This window comes from Typopeltis vanoorti, chromosome 24 (assembly GCF_054136105.1).
Source record: "Typopeltis vanoorti isolate ZY-2024b chromosome 24, IOZ_Tvanoo_1.0, whole genome shotgun sequence".
NCBI classification, from domain to species: Eukaryota; Metazoa; Arthropoda; class Arachnida; order Uropygi; family Thelyphonidae; genus Typopeltis; species Typopeltis vanoorti.
The window spans coordinates 80,708,521-80,725,910 of NC_143572.1; the positions used below are offsets into that span (position 1 = coordinate 80,708,521).

The 17,390-nt window shown below is 35.7% G+C and overlaps 1 protein-coding gene across 1 annotated transcript in view; it reads right to left on the reverse strand.

Annotated features, from left to right (window-relative positions):
• LOC150093455 (uncharacterized) overlaps positions 1–1,018 on the reverse strand; it is a 74,017-nt gene extending 72,999 nt beyond the window's left edge. Inside the window, exon 1 of the mRNA XM_090413624.1 lies at positions 688–1,018. Within this exon, the coding sequence (XP_090269750.1) occupies positions 688–1,018 (331 nt within the window). The remainder of the gene's footprint in view (positions 1–687) is intronic.
• Between the last annotated feature and the right edge of the window lie 16,372 nt (positions 1,019–17,390).

Sequence of the window (17,390 nt, forward strand, 5' to 3'; positions counted from 1 at the left end):
TTTTCATCCCCTCCCCCCATACTTCTCAAAAACACATTATATGATTCGTTATTTCCTCCTAATACATTAAGAGGTAAGAAATTCATCTCTGGTATCAACCAAAAATGCCCAGAGAAATAATAATCGCTGAAAACGTCATTCAGACCCAAACGTATGACAAAAATTTTCTAAGGTCAGATCGAAACATTAATAGAAGAGTGTCATAATAAAAAAAGAAATTATCTAACAAATTTATTGGTGCAGACGGTGTCATCCTAGCTTTTCAGTTACCCACCTGCACTTTCTGCATGCCCTCTGCCACCAATCATTGCACTCTTAGATTGGTATAACCATCTACACCAAGGATGTCAAACTCAAAGGCTAAAACGGGGCCAAATAAACGAGGTCTAAGTTTGTGTGCCGCAAAAAAAAAAAAAAAAAAAAAAAAAAAAAAAAAAAAAAAAACATTCAATTTTCATAAAAACGCAGGTTTATATTTTGAAAAGTATAGTATAAAAAAAAGGAAAAGAACAACGATAAAATTAATGTTTTCTCCCTGACACTTGGCATCTCTTCTCTGCTACTTTCTTTCCTAGTTCGGGAGAAATCTTGTCAGTGATTACTTTCAAAACTGATCCAAGGTGAATGTCAGTAATTCTGGATCTGACAGGAGACTTATATCCCTTCATAACTGTAAAAACTGCTCACACCGATAAGCACTTCCAAACATGGATATAATTTCACATGCGAATTTTCGAGTATTTTTAAACCTGGCAGGTAAATATTTGTACAATCCAGACACGCCAACTTCACTGAATTTTGCCTTCAAATCTGAATCGCACTGGATCTCAATTACCTCCATTTGCATTTCATTAGGTACTGATTCAATATTTATTGAAAATTTCGAGGAAAAACAAAGAAAACTTGTCTTCAAAAATTTCAAATCTGCAAACCTTGTTTCAAATTCAGTTCTAAGGCTTACAATTTTTTCTGCGTATTTTTGATACGATGCAGTTTCACTTAAACTTGATTTGTTCATGTTGCATGTCGAAAATTGCGTTAAATCTTCATTTTTCAACTGCTTTTCCCAAAGAAGTAGTTTACATTTGAATGCCTTAACTTGGTTCACACATGTTTGTAATGATCTGATCTTTTCCTTGCAGTTTTAAATTTAAATCATATAAGTGTTTTGTTATATCAATCAAGGAGGATAAATCTTGCAACCAAACTGTGTCAAAAAACAGGTTTGTGTCTTGATTTTTACATATTTCTTCTTTCAAGTCCCAGACTAACATATTTCTTCTTTCAAGTCCTAGAATTGTTTAAGAATCTTGGATCAGGATAGCCAATGTACCTTGGTATAGTAGGTCAAACCGGAATATTCGCTGTCTAATTCACTTAAGAAAGCAGAGAACTGTCGCTGATTTAAGCCTCGAGATTTTATGAAATAATGATTTTTTTTGATAGATTGTTAACACATTTTCCATGTTGATTACTTTCGCGCATATTACTTCTTGATGAATAATGCAATGCGTATGATGAATCTTGGATCCGTCATAAATTACACTTCGTTTTTTTTTTGCAGTAATGCCACGAAACCATTGTTTTTTCCGGTCATAGAAGGAGCTCCATCTGTAGCTATAGAAGTTAATTTTGACAGAGGTAGACTGTATTTTTGCAGAAGCTCAAAAACACAATTAAATATATCTTGTCCTGTACTAGTGTTATGCATAGTTCCAATAATTCCTCAAAAATGTTGAAATCCGTATCGCAAGCACGAAGAAACACGGCTAATTGAGCTACGCCCCCAGTGATCGTACTTTAGTCACAGGCAATGGAAAAAGCTTCGAAACTAGATGATTCTGCTTTGATCTGAACACTTAAATTGTCGGCCAAATCAGTAATTCTTTCCGCAACTGTATTTCGAGAAAAAGGGATTGTTTGAAAAGCCTTCATATTTTCAGGAGAAATAATTTTTGCAGCATTAATTAGACATTCCTTAATGAAATTACCTTCAGTAAAAGGTTTCGAGTGTTTAGCTATCAACTCCGACAAGACGTTCCTTCCACCCACGAATGGTTAACAGTGTGCCATGCATATTTCTATACATCGTAGTAGCGCAAGATGAAATAAGAAGTATTCTTCAAACCTTATTTAATGCAATACATTTTGCTTGATAGCATTGTTTTTTTCAGAATATTTTAAAACAACTGTTTAACACAAGTGCGGAATAGGGCAGGTTGTCCTCTCACAAAAAAAAAAAAAAAAAAAAAAAAAAAAAAAAAAAAAAAAAAAAGCTAACATGAACTATTTTTTTTCAAAAAGAAAAAAATTAAGTTTTCGATAATAAAATTGAAATTGTGGTTATTACAAATTAAAAAATTATTTTGAAATAAATTTTGTATCAGACAGTATTGGAAATCTCGGAATTTCTATTTAGAATATAACCGAAAACAAAGCAAGGCTGGTGATGAACCAGGTGATTATAAAATAACGTCGTGTTCAGAGCCCTCTAGCGAGTAATGTAACACACCAATATTCGGTAGACGTACACAGTGGAACATGGGGATTCGATTTAACGAAAAAAAAAAATAGTACCAAAAATCGCCAACAGAGGAAATTTTGGCGCTGTTTACCGAGTAAAATGCATTAATTTGCATTATCGCGTTTCTTGTGAGCGATCATGCGATGAAAGGAAAGCCTGTGAGATTTCTTATTCGTAGACGAACTGCTTTTCGATGCCTCTTACCTTACGTGAGCGTGCTTTGTTAGTCAAATTCTATTATCAGTGGAACAATAATGCCAGTGCTTGTCTTCATGATTTTAGGCGTATGAAAAATTTACGAAAAGGACCGATTAGCGTAACAAACTTACGAAAATTGATTCCGCGATTTGAAACTACTGGAACTCTAGCAGTGCAGGTAGGCAGGGGATGCAAACCAATCAATCACAAACAAGTTGAATAAGTTGCAACTGCTACTGTGGAAATGACGAATGCACAGTGTATCAGCAGTGCACGAGCAATATCCCAGCACACGGATATTGCATTCACAACGCTGTGGAAAATCCTACATCAGATGTTGAAGTTTTATTCCCATAAAATCAGTCATGTTCAAGAATTGCGCCCTCGTGATGCGACCACACGAATCGACTTATCTTTGAGATTCTTAGCGCGCATGGAAGTGGATGATGCATGGCCATGGCAGATTTTATGGAGTGACGAAGCACAATTTTATTTGAACGGCGATATTAACACACACAACTGTCACATTTGGGCTGCAACTAATCTGCACACGTGTCTGCAGATGCCTATCCATTCGCCCAAAGTCACAGTGTGGTGCGGATTTACGGCATCTTTTATCATCGGTCCATAGTTTTTCGAGGAAAATCGCCAAAATGGACCAGTGACCTGTTCCGTCAATGCTAACAGGTATGCCAATATGCTACAGAACTTTGTGGTTCCACAACTACAGCAAAGAGGATGTCTCGATTCGACCATCTTCATGCAGGATGGTGCACAACCCCACATCAGACTTCAGGTACAACATGTTTTGCGACAACATTTCTCTCACGGAAGAATCATTAGTCGTGCATTTTCCACGCCGTGGCCACGAAGATCGCCTGATCTCAATCCTTGTGACTTTTGGCTGTGGGGATTTCTTAAAAGCATTGTGCATCAAGGACATGTACCCGATATTCCAACTTTGAAAGATCAACTAACGTTACACGTGAGACAAATCAATTCCGATATGTTGCGAAGCCACCGGGGAAAATGTCGTGCACCGTATGCAGTTCCTTGAACATCAGAATGTTGGTCATATTGAACCTCATTTGTAATTAACAATAAACGTCATGAAATAGATGTGTGCTGCTCTCATTTGCCATTTATTCATTCATTAGTTACACCTACTAAAATTAATTTGGCAGCGCTAAATTTTCCCCTGTTGGCGATTTTTGGTACTAATTTTTTTTTCGTTAAATCGAATCCCCATGTTCCACTGTGTACGTCTACCGAATATTGGTGTATTTCGTCCAATACATTACTCGCTAGAGGGCTCTGAACACTGGACGTTATTTTATAACCACCCGGTATTAAGCACTACTGCTTGAAGCTCTTTAGTGTCACTTCTAACGTGGTCTTTCTTTCGCAGCAGCGTTTAGCATTTACCTGCAGCTAAGATTATTGTTAAGACAAAAGTTATTTCCAAGCAGTAAAATCGTCATATTCGGAATTTTTTAAGGAAAAAAAAAAAAAAAAAACTCCATTCAACTCTTTTTTTTTCTTGCATAGATGTAAACGGTTAAATAGTGAAAATATGTAAAATAATTTCTAAAACTTAGAATAATGTCGACAAACACCAGAACAAATTATTGTAGAGTACAAAATAAAAAGTAAGGAATTACAAGTATCTGCTTCGGCAGACACAACAACAACACTACTGGCTTACTTCTTTTATCAAATGGTAAAATGAAGTTAGAGATATTGCATTCTTGTTGCCTAGATTATTATTATTAGACACCTCAAGGGAGGGTACTTGCTCTATAGCTCTGTCTCTACTATTCCATCCCATCCACAAACTAGCGCAACTACACAAATGCCACCTACCACCACCGCTAGTATTTCCAAAGACAATCACAAACACCCATGACCATGGCAGGATTCGAGTCCGCGACCTTTTGGCTGGAGAGAGGATACGCTAACTACTTGGCCAGCCAGGCTGGCCGACGGTTATGAAATGATGAAACTATAGAAAATATTTTCTAAAACTTAGAACAATGTCAACAAATAGCTGAACAAATGATTCTAGAGTGCAAAATAAAAAGTCGGCAATTAGAAATATCTGCTTCGGCGGGTACAACAATATTACTGGCTTACTTCTTTTATCAACGGTAAAATGAAGTAATTGATACTGATTACTGTGTGAAAACTTTCAAACCAGTAGAAAACTAAACAGAGTAGTAATTTATAATTCAGTTCCAGGAGTAGCATTCTGAATAAGAAATTTATTGAACCAAAAATTTGGTAAGACATAAAAGATAAATGTAAATAATTAAAGAAATGCATACATTTTTCTTTGATTTGTAAAGTCGTAGGTTAAATTTTGAACATACCTCCGCGAGAAAGAACTGGGCATTCATGGTGTGTTTAGTAGTCAACAATTCGATGATTTACAAACTCATGTTTGTAAATAATCGATGTAAAAAAAAAAAAAACGATGATTTAGAAACTCCCTTACACTATTGAACGAAATTCAATAGTGTAAGGGCGCCCCATGTAAACCGACGCCTCGTTGTCTAGTGTTTCCGCCAGCTCAATACTACACAAACATGACAACCTGAAATATCCCGGCGCTTAACGAATTTGGTGCAACTGCAATAAATCTTATTTTGACCTGAGGAAAAACCCATCGAATTACGTCATGAAGAACATAAGAGACATGACATACGGCAGTATAAGAGCTAGTGCTATGTAGAACCATGTCTGTGGAATGCGTCCTGCATGTAAAAAAACAAGGTCTGTAGTGTAAGGAGTCCTTCGAAATAAACACCCGGCTTGTCTAGTGCTTCCGCCAGCTCTATACTATACATAGCGAAAACCAAGTTGCATTTTTCGCTAAATGTTATTAAAATTCACAGTATTTATTACAATATATTTGGTGTATATCCACATTTAATAAATGTTAAATGTGTTTTTATTTTATTTTTTCTACTCACTTTAGCGCTCTTTGAAGAAAAGCCGTCCCTGTAGTTATGCGCGACATCTATACAGTGGACTGCCACCCAAAGAAATGCGGTTTCAAAAAATTCACCCACAAAAATAACTCAAACCTTTATAAAATAAAAAAAATACCCAATCATAAAAAAAGAACAAAAAAATCCAACTAAATAACCCATAAACACTAATTATTACAAAAAAAAAACATACGCTTCACCGAACACCCATGGCCTAAATAGCAATATAAATAATGTATGCCACAATCTACGGTCGTCTTAACCAGAATTACTGTTCCTGTCAAAATTCCAACTGTGGCGACTACCTATTACACAGCTTTTTTTCATCACAAGGGCAGTATCTCTGCATTTAACAGAACAGACATATCATGTCAGAATGGAAATCCTTGATTAGCTATTGTTTGATCTGCCGTGGCTCTATATTTCTCTACCAACTCAACCTGCCCTCTTGGTATGCTCCATCTATAGCTCCAAAGTCTGTCAACCGCGCTGTTTAGAGCTGAAATTTCTGCCGTCGAAAACTGCAATAGTCAGGCCATTCTTTTAGAAGACTTAAATTCAACAACTTGAATTGGCTTCCCTTTCTCTGGTGTCACAGACCAAGCAGGCAGGGATCCTGATATGTTTGCCATCAGCAATGACCTTCTCAGATCATCAATCTACCTACCAGAATACCCGCAACCCCTCCAATTTGCCAACACACTTAACCCCTTCGTAACAAACTCCTCTTCCAGGTATACTGTGCTTGAGAGTTCTCTTTGTAACACAGCATTACAAGGTTGCTATCTTGATAGAAACTCCATGAATTCTATTCCTTCTTCTCTTCCCTGGACCATCTACAGCTTCAGTACTTCTGAACAAAACACCAGCTCAGACCGAATGACAGAAATCATCCTCACAGGAACGAAGGCCTCCATCTCGTATTCCACTCCAAATTCTCAGCCACCATGAAAAGTCTGGTGCTCAAAAAAGTGAATCAACGCTGTAAAAGAAAAACCTGTGCTTACCACGAATGGCTCAAACGAAATCTTCTGTTGCCCACACTGCCTGTATTACAACTCGCAACAGTCGTAAAGGAATCGTCACCAAACGGAAGTGACTTTGAAAAGGCCAAATGCTGCAAAATCGCCTCCTGCCCAAATGGCAATCAGTCTTTCTGGTCAGTTGCCAAGAGCAACTTCTGCTACCCAGGGTTCCCATCACTCTCATATTCTGATGGTACAGTAGTTACTTCACCTAAAGACAAGACCGACTTAGTGGCGTCACTCTTCTCTTCCAATTCCTGCATTGATGACCTGGAGAAAGGTCCCTTACCTCCACCAACAAAGGCACTCTTCATGGCAGCCAGTCTTATGACAAAATGGAATTCGAAGAATCCTTACTAACCTGAACACGAAGAAAGCATCTGGTCTTGATAGTATTCCACCCATTGTGTTAAAAAATTATTCCTCGGAACGAAGATCTATACTGTGTTGAAACGTCAGTCTATTATATTCATCTGCCATCTACTTTACAACATGAAAACAGGAGACTTATCAAAGCCGTAAAAATTTTGGAGAAACTCACATGGTTCCTCTCGACCTTTCAAAGTTGAGAGGGTTTGGCTAAGGAGTTTACTTAACAAACTGCCATCCTAATTTCTGCCTTACTCACTCGGCAACTGGATCACTAACTTTCTCATTGGTCACTCACTACATATCATGGTGGACGGTTTACTACAGCACTTGAATACTACATGTTTTTCAATCGAAAAAAAGTGCTGGAATCCTCAATATCAATCATGAGAAATGACCTGAAATTGGAACTCATAGCTATATTCCAGTGGGGAAAGTTCAACCTTGTAAGCTTTAATGCGACCAAAACTCAGTTCTCTCTGATCTCTCACAGGAAAGAGCTTGCATCATTCCATCTTACCTTCAGTAATATTGAGATATCCAAACATGATCACATTTTTCTTCTTGAACTGAATTGTACATCCAATCTTTCCTGGCACAACCACATTTCAACTATAACTTCTGCAGCCTTCAAATACTTGAATTTATGACATGGTTCGACAGAGCACTAGCTCTTGTTCTGCCGTATGTGATGTATCTTATGTTGTTCAAGACGTAATTCGATAGATTTTTTCGCTCTGGCCAAAGGTTTATTGCAGTTGCACCAAATTTGGTAAACGCTGGGATATTTCAGGTTGAGATGTTTTTGTTTGGAACTACTGAGCAAGGAACGGCGTTTATGAAGAGGAGTGAAAGAAGTCCAGATGTTGTATTTTTTAAGAACTTCGGCTAATTTCGGTGAAACGAAGCTGATATACGATAGGGATATGTAGCCTTTTTCACTATCTTCAGTATGGCAAGGAGGTGGATTGAAAAGTAACTTATTAACTGTTTGTTTCGAATATTTTGATGAAAGGTAGTAACAAGAAGCTTCTTGTTAATATCTTCTTCAGAGAGGAGTGAGCATGTTTGCCTACCGTAGATATAATAGCAAGTTTTTGAGGTGGATAACGATGGGACTGTACATGGAGATATCTGTTGGTGTGAGTTAGTTTCCTGTAAATGGAGATTTTTAATTTCTCAGAAATACAAGTAAGTTTGACATCCAGGAATGGAAGAGAGAGCCATCAATTTAATTTTGGGGTGTTGACTGTTGAGGTTTTCATGGAAGTTCTTCAGAGATTCATGATCGCGGCTCCAGATTAAAAAATGCCATCAATATTTCTCTTCCACAATTTTGGTTTCAAAGGAAAGGAGGAGACAGCTTTTTTCCTTCAAAAGATTCCAAATATAGATGAGCTAGTATGGGTGATAACATGTTTCCCATGGCTAAACCAGATTTTTTTTGTTTACAAAAAAAAAAAAAAAACAAGGAGCTTTAGCTTCTTACTACCTTTTAGCAAAATGGTTATTCGAAACAAACTTTTAAGTTCCTTTTCAATCCACCTCCTCTCCATACTAAAGATAGAACTAGTGAAAAAGGATACATATCCCTCCCATATATCAGCGCTATTTCACCTAAATCTGGCCAGTTCTTAAAAAATACACCATCTGGATTTCTTTCACTCCATTCCTTGCTAACTAGGTCCCACCATATTTACCGAATTCACCATATTCAGTAAATATCTCTATGTTTACCGAATTTGGTGCAACAGCAATAAACCTTATTTTGGGTAAATGGAAAAAGAAGAAATAGAATTTCGTCATGAAGAACATAAAAGTGATGTCATCTATGGCAGAACAAGAGCTAGTGCTCTGTTGAACCATGTCATGAATTCTTCTAACATGAATTCTTCTTATGGGAGAAATCCGAAAATATCTTTTGCTGCTATGATGAACCTAGAAGAATTGTGGAATCCAAAGAAATCATCCTCAATCAAACACATCTTAACAACAACCTCAGTTATAATCTCTCGGGTGCATTCCAACTTTGGTGTTCATGAGATGTTGAACACATCCGCACACCCAACAATTAGGAGATACCAAGAACACCTTCAATCCGCTAACGCTTTAATGTATAGATTTTTATTCTCTCTCAATTTTTAGCTATTTGTTTCCTCTGATTGTGCACCTGAAGAAGTATTCTTTGTAGATGACATTAATTGCACTTAATGAAACAGTTTTTTTTTTTTACTTTTTATCTCGGCTTTCAACCATTTTAAAAATATGTGTCCCAGCAGAGTAAATCCGTTGTCTGCTGCATGTACGAAAAGAAATTCAGCAGTAGTATGCTGAGCGACATAACACCACCAAACCTACGAAGACATGATCCTCTACTACGTGAATATGATAAAATACTCAGAAATACTGAATTGCCTATACACAATGATATATTAGAGCTACTGCTCAACAGACTGAAATCAAGAAATCCCCCTCTCCGTGAAGCTAAACACCTGAGAACGATCAACTATAATACCAAAGAACAATGGAAACAAACGTAGAGCATAAATTCCAATGCTCAACTCCAAACTTCATTTGATAGGCATCATCTCATCATCCCAGGTATGGAACTGAGCTGAAAGACATGGACTATGCTGAATAATATTTGCACCAGACATGGAAGATGTGCAAGCTCTCTGTAAAAGTGGGAAAAATTCCCCTCATAGGAATGTGACTGCAGGCACCCAAATCAATCAGTCCACCACACCTCTACTGAGTGCAGTCTTCGTGCATAAACAGGCCAAAAAAAACCCCACTTCCTGCACGGTTATAGACTGGATCAGACAACTTGATTTTAACCTATAAGTGTTTTGTTTGTTGAAAGTATAAGTGTCTTTGTTTTATTCCAATTGTTTGTCACTTACTTTTTATATATATTTTTTGACTTATGTACCTTTATAACTGCATGTAGATTGCCATACGCTAATAAATAAATAAATAAATAAATAATATATATATATATATATACATACAAACTGTTGAATTTCTTTTTTTTCATGCAGCCTGCATTCGCCAGTTAGGACGGGAAGTACGCACATGTATCCGGCTCTATGTAAATCATTAAATTGTTGACTGCTAAACACCCCATGCATAATATAAATTTAGTTTAATCCTTTATCCAAGTGTGAGAAAACAAAGTTTGCACCTGAAAATATCTTCAGGACTGAGGTGAGGTGGTGCAACACCAGAGCAACAGATTGCAAAGGTGGAGAAAGCTATCATCACTCCTATCTCAGTATCTCCCATAATGCAAAACATCTCCTTGCAGATATGTATAATACTAAGCATTAAGGAAAGAGCCACTACCCAGACCAGTTTCGACCTTTATTGAGGTCTCATCAGTGGGAGCCAGGCCCAACGAGTGGCACCACCTCACCTCAGTCCTGAAGATATTTTCAGGCACAAACTTTGTTTGCTCACACTTGGATAAAGGATTAAACTAAATTTATTGTAGTCTAACCAGGTGAAAAATAAACTTCGATATCTATCTCTGAATCCGGAGTAATTTAATAATAAGGTGGCACACCGTTTGGCAACTCCTATAGGTAGAGATGACCTTCATTGCTTCTGCCTTGATATCTCCAGTTCTGGGCCTGGCTCCCACTGACGAGACCTCAATAAAGATCGAAACCAGTCTGGGTAGTGGCCCTTACCTTAATGATTAGCATTATACATATCCTCAAGCAGATGTGCTTTGCATTATGGGAGATACTGAGATAGGAGTGATGATATCCTTCTCCGCCTCTGCAACGAGTTGCCCTGGTGTTGCACCACCTCACCTCAGTCCTGAAGATATTTTCAGGTGCAAACTTTGTTTGCACACACTTGAATAAAGGATTAAACTAAATCTATTATAGCCTAACCTAGTGAAAAATAAACTTTCAACCACATGAATATTATTTCTCACAGAGGAAATTATATTCAAAATTTAAACTACGACTTTACAAACCAAAGAAAAATGTATGCATTGCTTTAAGTATTTATTATTTTTTTATGGCTTACCAAATTTTTGGTTCAATAATTTTTTTTTTATTTCAGAATATTACACCTAGAACTGAATTATAAATAACTACTCTATTTAATTTCTACTGGTTTGTAAGTTTTCACAGTATTTGTTACTTCATTTTACCGTTTGATTGAACAATTAAGCCAGTAATATTGTTGTACCCGCCTAAATTTTAGAAATTCTATTCTTTATTTTCACCATTTTAAAACCGTTTATGCAACAAAAAAGTTCAGTAGTGTTAGTTTTTTTTTTCCTTAAAAATTCCAAATATTAGGACTTTTACTGCTGCTGGAAATAACTTTTGTCTTAACAATAATCTCCTCAGCTGCAGGTAAAGGCTAAAAGCTACTGAGAAAGAAAGACCACTTCTTTAGAAGAGACACTACAGAGATTCAAGCTGTGTTGCATAATACATCAGCAGTCTTGTTTTGTTTTCAATTCCTTCCTAAATAGGAAATTCTGATATTTCTTTAACAGTCTGATACAATATTTATTTCAAAATAATTTTTTAATTTGTAATAATCACAATTTCAATTTTATTATCGGAAACTTATAAATTATTTGATGCAGTTATTTAAGAAAGAAAGAAATATTTGAATTAAGAAAAAAATTGTGTATGTGTTGCATTAGTGTTCATCTTTTATTGGTGGCGGAATGGAAAAGACCTGCCCTATTCCAACCTTGTGTTAAACAATTGATTTAAAATATTCTGGAAAAAAAATGTTTTCAAGCAAAATTTATTGCAATAAACAAGTTCTGAACATTACTTTTTATTTTATCTTGCACTATGATATACAAAAATATGCATGTCACATTCTTATGCTTACAGATTGAGATCTACTGCTGCTGTTTGTGAACAACTCTTTCTGCTTTTATGAACAAGATGTTAAACTGCATTATTCTTATTTGAAGGCTAATTTTAAAATATCGCAAAATTATATTCAGTGGTATCTCATATGAACTTGTAGTTGTAAAAAGAACAAATTGTTATCGTTATTTCTAGAGTGCTCATTTCAATAATAATGCTGTTTCTTTACCTTTATAAAATAACCGTTTGTGAGTGAAAGCAACATAAATATGCATATGAAGAAATTATCTCAGACATGTTCTTCTATAAGGAATTGATTATAATTTTGTCTGTTTTGAAGTATTACCCAAACTCCCCCTCCAGCTGCCACGAGCACTCACAGTAACTGAATTATAAATGTCTAATTTGATCTAATTTTGTATTTCATACTTTTCACAGTATGTTCACTTCATATTTGATGTGATTAAAGATTTTCATATTTTTGTCTATAAAGGAAAGTCATCAAGTGTTATTTTGATTTTGAATAAAAATCAAAATACTTTAAATAATTATCTTCAAAAATGTTCTTCAAGAACAAATAAAATATACTGTCGACTAGACAGAATTAGCCCAAAAAATTAGAAATTACATTAGTTTTCCAAGGTAATGTAATGTTTAAGTGAATAAATTATGCAAGGATCTCTTATTTTGTCCTGGCATTAAAAATTGTACAATAAAAGGAGAAAACAAAAATAATTTCTCTATTTTTTGTCTATCCCATATAAGTCCACTTACCCAGCATGGAACAAGGAACTGCATTTCTTGTTATTTGCAAATGAGAAGCAGCAATAATCGCAAATTCTCTTCAGGCTGAAGATTTATCACACATTCAAATTAACATGATGCCAAATTGCACTTCTTATGCACATTCTTTCAACAGAGCATGCATTGTATCCAGATTTTGCCGGATGTATAAAAAATAGGCATTCTGGCCTGTTAGGAGGTTAATGTATGTATTTTTCTAAGTATACACACTTCTTCATTAAAAAAAAAATACAAATAGTTCTCACTTTACGAGTTTTAATCTTTACGCATTTTTTGGATTGGAATTTTTAATTTAAATTGTGTGAGGTGAAGGCAATCAGAGGTGTGTACAGAGAATTATGCAGTATATCATGCCATGCCTCTCTAAATCCTATCCATACCTCATCGTGGCAGTGAGGTGAACGGGTGAAGTATCTAACAGATAAGCTTAGGTGTTGACGGTTATTCATAATTTATTTTTCAAGGTATTAATAACACCACACAATTTTATCAAAGAGATGTTTTATTAACTGCTTATATCTCGCTGAATTTCAACTCAGCATCATCAGAGCACAGCACACTTGTACACACAACAGTGAATGAGAGAAACAATACCATTACAATGGAGAAACGATCTAAAGTCCTATTTTTTTGCACCCTCTAACGGGGGGAAAAAAAAAAAAAAAAAAAAAAAAAAACAGCTATGCAGGAGTTTCTCTTAGGATAACAGTCTCCCAAATTTTTGGCAAATTAATTCAACTATATTTGTTAAGGTTGTGAGAATTCTTCAAAGCCATTGCTGACTCAAAAAATAATCTTTCAGATCTGTAACGACTCCTAAACAGTTATTCCTAAACTTCATAAACAGTTATTTGATTCTTTTTCTACTGTGAAGTGGATTTTGGGAGTGTTGGCTGTTTAGGTAGGTGACAAACATCATCTACATAGCATAACCACACTTGTGGCTTGTATGCAGCTGTGGTAAGTACTTTGTTTTTAAAGTGTTCCATGTAAAAATTTGCTAATGGGGGGGGGGGGGAACCCATAGCAGTACCATTAATCTGTTTGTAGAATTTTCCTCACCATGTAAAGCATTTATAGTAAATTTAAATAATTCAAAAATATCAGGGGGAAATTTAGACTTGACTAAACAGCAAAAACACCCCAAAATCCACTTCACTGTAGAAAAAGAATCAAATAACTGTTTATCATTTCTTGACACATTAGTCACCTGCCTTTCAGATTGGTCACTATCTTTTTCCATTTAGAGAAAGCCTACATATACAGGAAGATTCTTACACAGACAATCACATCATCATCCAGTCCAACAGTATGGCATTTTAAAAACACTTACACACAGAACCAGAGCCATTTGTTCTAACTATATAGTTCTGACCACAGAACTCAAACATAACGGCTATAATCCCTACAAAATAGATAAAATACTACATAGGCCCATTACTCTGCCCTCTCCTAATACACAAGAACACAACATGACCATTTCTATTCCCTATGTCAGAGATACATCAGAAAAGATAGCCAAAGTATTGATGAAACGCACCACTGTCAAACCTCATGTCAAGCTGGCAACTCTGATCCCCTTGCGTAAGGATAAACATAACCCTTTAGCACACCCAGGAGTGTATGAAGTTCCTTGCAACTTCACCTATTATGGGCAAACAGGAAGATCGGTTAATATTCACCTGGAAGAATATGAAAAATACATTTGCTACTATTACTATGGCAAGTAGGGACTAGCAGACCATGCTTTGGACACTCCTTCACAGAGGATTAGATGGAGGGAAACAAATGTGCTATTTAGGAGTCATTACAGATCTGAAAGATTTTGAGTCAGCAATGGCTTTGAAGAATTCTTCCAACCTTAACATATATGGTTGCATTAATTTGCCAAAAATTTCAGAGACTGTTATAAGAGAAACTCTTGCATAGCTATTTTTTTTTCATTACAGGGCACCAAAATAGGACTTTAGATCTTTTGTCCATTGCAATTGTATTGTTTCACTCACTCACTGTCATGTGTACAAGTGCTCTGATGATGCTGAGTTGAAATTCAGCGAATTATAAGCAGTTAATAAAACATCTCTTTCATAAAATTGTGTGGTGTTATTAATACCATGAAAAATAAGTCATGAACAGGTGAAGTATGTTGGAAGCTTGGTCTTCCAGAAGGGCCACCCTAGGCATGAAGGCTCCATCAATATTCCTGGCTAACGTGGGAGGCATCTGGTGATTGGGCTAGCAACTCATCATTGGATGTAAAACAATATTGTTCAAGAAACCAAGACAAATATGAATCGGATCGGAAAATTGGATATTGATCAGAAATGGAAAAGAATATGATACGAAATAATAAAACTAACAACATGGAATGTAAAAGCAATTAATGGAAAAGAGGGAGAACTTATTCAAGAAATAACCAAAGAAACATTAAAATATGCAGCATAACAGAAACAAACAAAAAAAAAAAAAAAATGGAATGGAATAATGAACATACAAGACTAATATTTATATAAAGCAGAGTAAAATACAAAACATAGCTGAAGCTGGAGTGGGAATAGTAATACATAAAGAATTATTATTATTCAGGCTTCCATGGAGTCAAAAGACTCATCGTGGGAGGTCCTTCCTAAGAACATAAAGTCTGTCAAGACTCATTGAGGGGAGGTACCCCCCCCAAGAAACAAAGTCTATCATATCACTCCTTAAACTCATTGACCATTCTCGCTCTCACCACTCCATCTGGCAATGCATTCTACAGTTCAACCACCCTCCATGCAAAGAAACCACTCCTCACCCTCTTGCTCACAATTTCCTTTCGTAACTTCCAGGGATGGCCTCTTGTCATCCCTCCCGCTGTTCAACCAAGCGAAAGAACTCCCCAGTGTCAACCCTGTAACCACCTCTCAACAGTTTAAAAGTCTCAATCATATCACCTCTCCTTCTATCCACCAAACGCTGCAGTCCACATTCCCTTAGCCGATCCTCATAACCAAAATTGTACAGTCCTGAAACCATCTTTGTCATCCGTCTCTGTACCCTTTCCACAGTTAATTTATCCCCTTCAAATCCTGGGGACCAAATCTGAGAACAATAGTCTAAGTGTGGTCTGATCAGAGACTTATACAATGGAATGATAACCCTTTTATCTCTGCAGGTCGGTGTCCTTCTCATAATTGCAGCAATCCTCTGTGTTACCTTCACCACCTTTGCAACATGTCCCCTAAATTTCAGATTTCTATCAATCATTAACCCCAGATCTCTTGTCTCCCCTACTTCCTCCAGTATAACTCCTCCCAGAGAGTATGCAGCATCCCATCGATGGTTCCCAAACCTCAAGACCTTACATTTTGCTCATTAAACTGACACCCCCCATTCATTTGCCCATCTATCTAGCTTATTCAAATCCCCATGCAGGGCTACCACATCTCCACTATTACTAATAATCCTTCCCAGCTTCGCATCATCCGCAAACAACTGAATATCCCCTTGAGTTAAAAGAATAGAAGAATATAAATATATAAATGAGAATATTAATAGTAAGGAAAGATTATTTTAATATATATAATTATATATATTAAAAAAAATATAATTACAGTATATGCTCCAGAATGAGGAAGAAAAGAAAAAACAGAAGCTTTTCATGAGGACCTACAAAAAATAGTACAAGAAATAAAACCAAATGAAAAATTAATTATAATGGGTGACCTAAATGAAAGAATAGAAAATATACCAATAAAGTGAATTATGCAAAGATTTAATGAAGAACCAATAAAGAAGAAACATTGATACCACTCTGATCAAAAATAAGTTCGAAATAATGAATACATTTTATCAGCATAAAATAACATTGGAAACACAAGAAGGCAGGAATCAATAATAGATTATATTATTAATCAATAATAATACACCCATCACAAACAGAAGATGTTAGTGTTAACATCAGCAGAAATTGGAAGTGACCATAACCAGTTAATATGGGAACTAAGACTTTACAAGAAATGGGTGAAAATACAATTTAAAGAAAATCAACACAATGCCAAAATAAAATTTAAAGTGGAATTATTAAAAGAAGAAAGGATAAAAACGTTATACTACAACAGATGAAAACAAAATTCGAAGATAACTCACTAAGCAGCAAACAACATGTAGATGGTTTAATGAAGAAATAAAAATATTATTAAATGAAAACAGATAACTGGAATGAATGCTGAAAGTTTATTTTTCACTTGGTCAGACTATAATAAATTTAGTTTAATCCTTTATCCAAGTGTGTGCAAACAAAGTTTGCGCCTGAAAGTATCTTCAGGACTGGAGTTGCCCAATGTTGTACCACTCTACCCCAGTCCTGAAGATACTTTCAGGCGCAAACTTTGTTTGCACACACTTGGATAAAGGATTAAACTAAATTTATTATTATTATTAACTGGAATGAATATAAAGAAATAAGAAATAAAGTTAATCAAAAGAAAATAGAAAGTAAAAATCAATTTTGGGAATAATATAACAAAAGAACTTGAATATGATTTTTTTATGCTATACAGAAACAAATGTGGAGATTTATTAATACACAAAAGAAAGAAGCAGCAGAATATATCCTAAATATTAAAACTAGAAACAGAAGAATTAG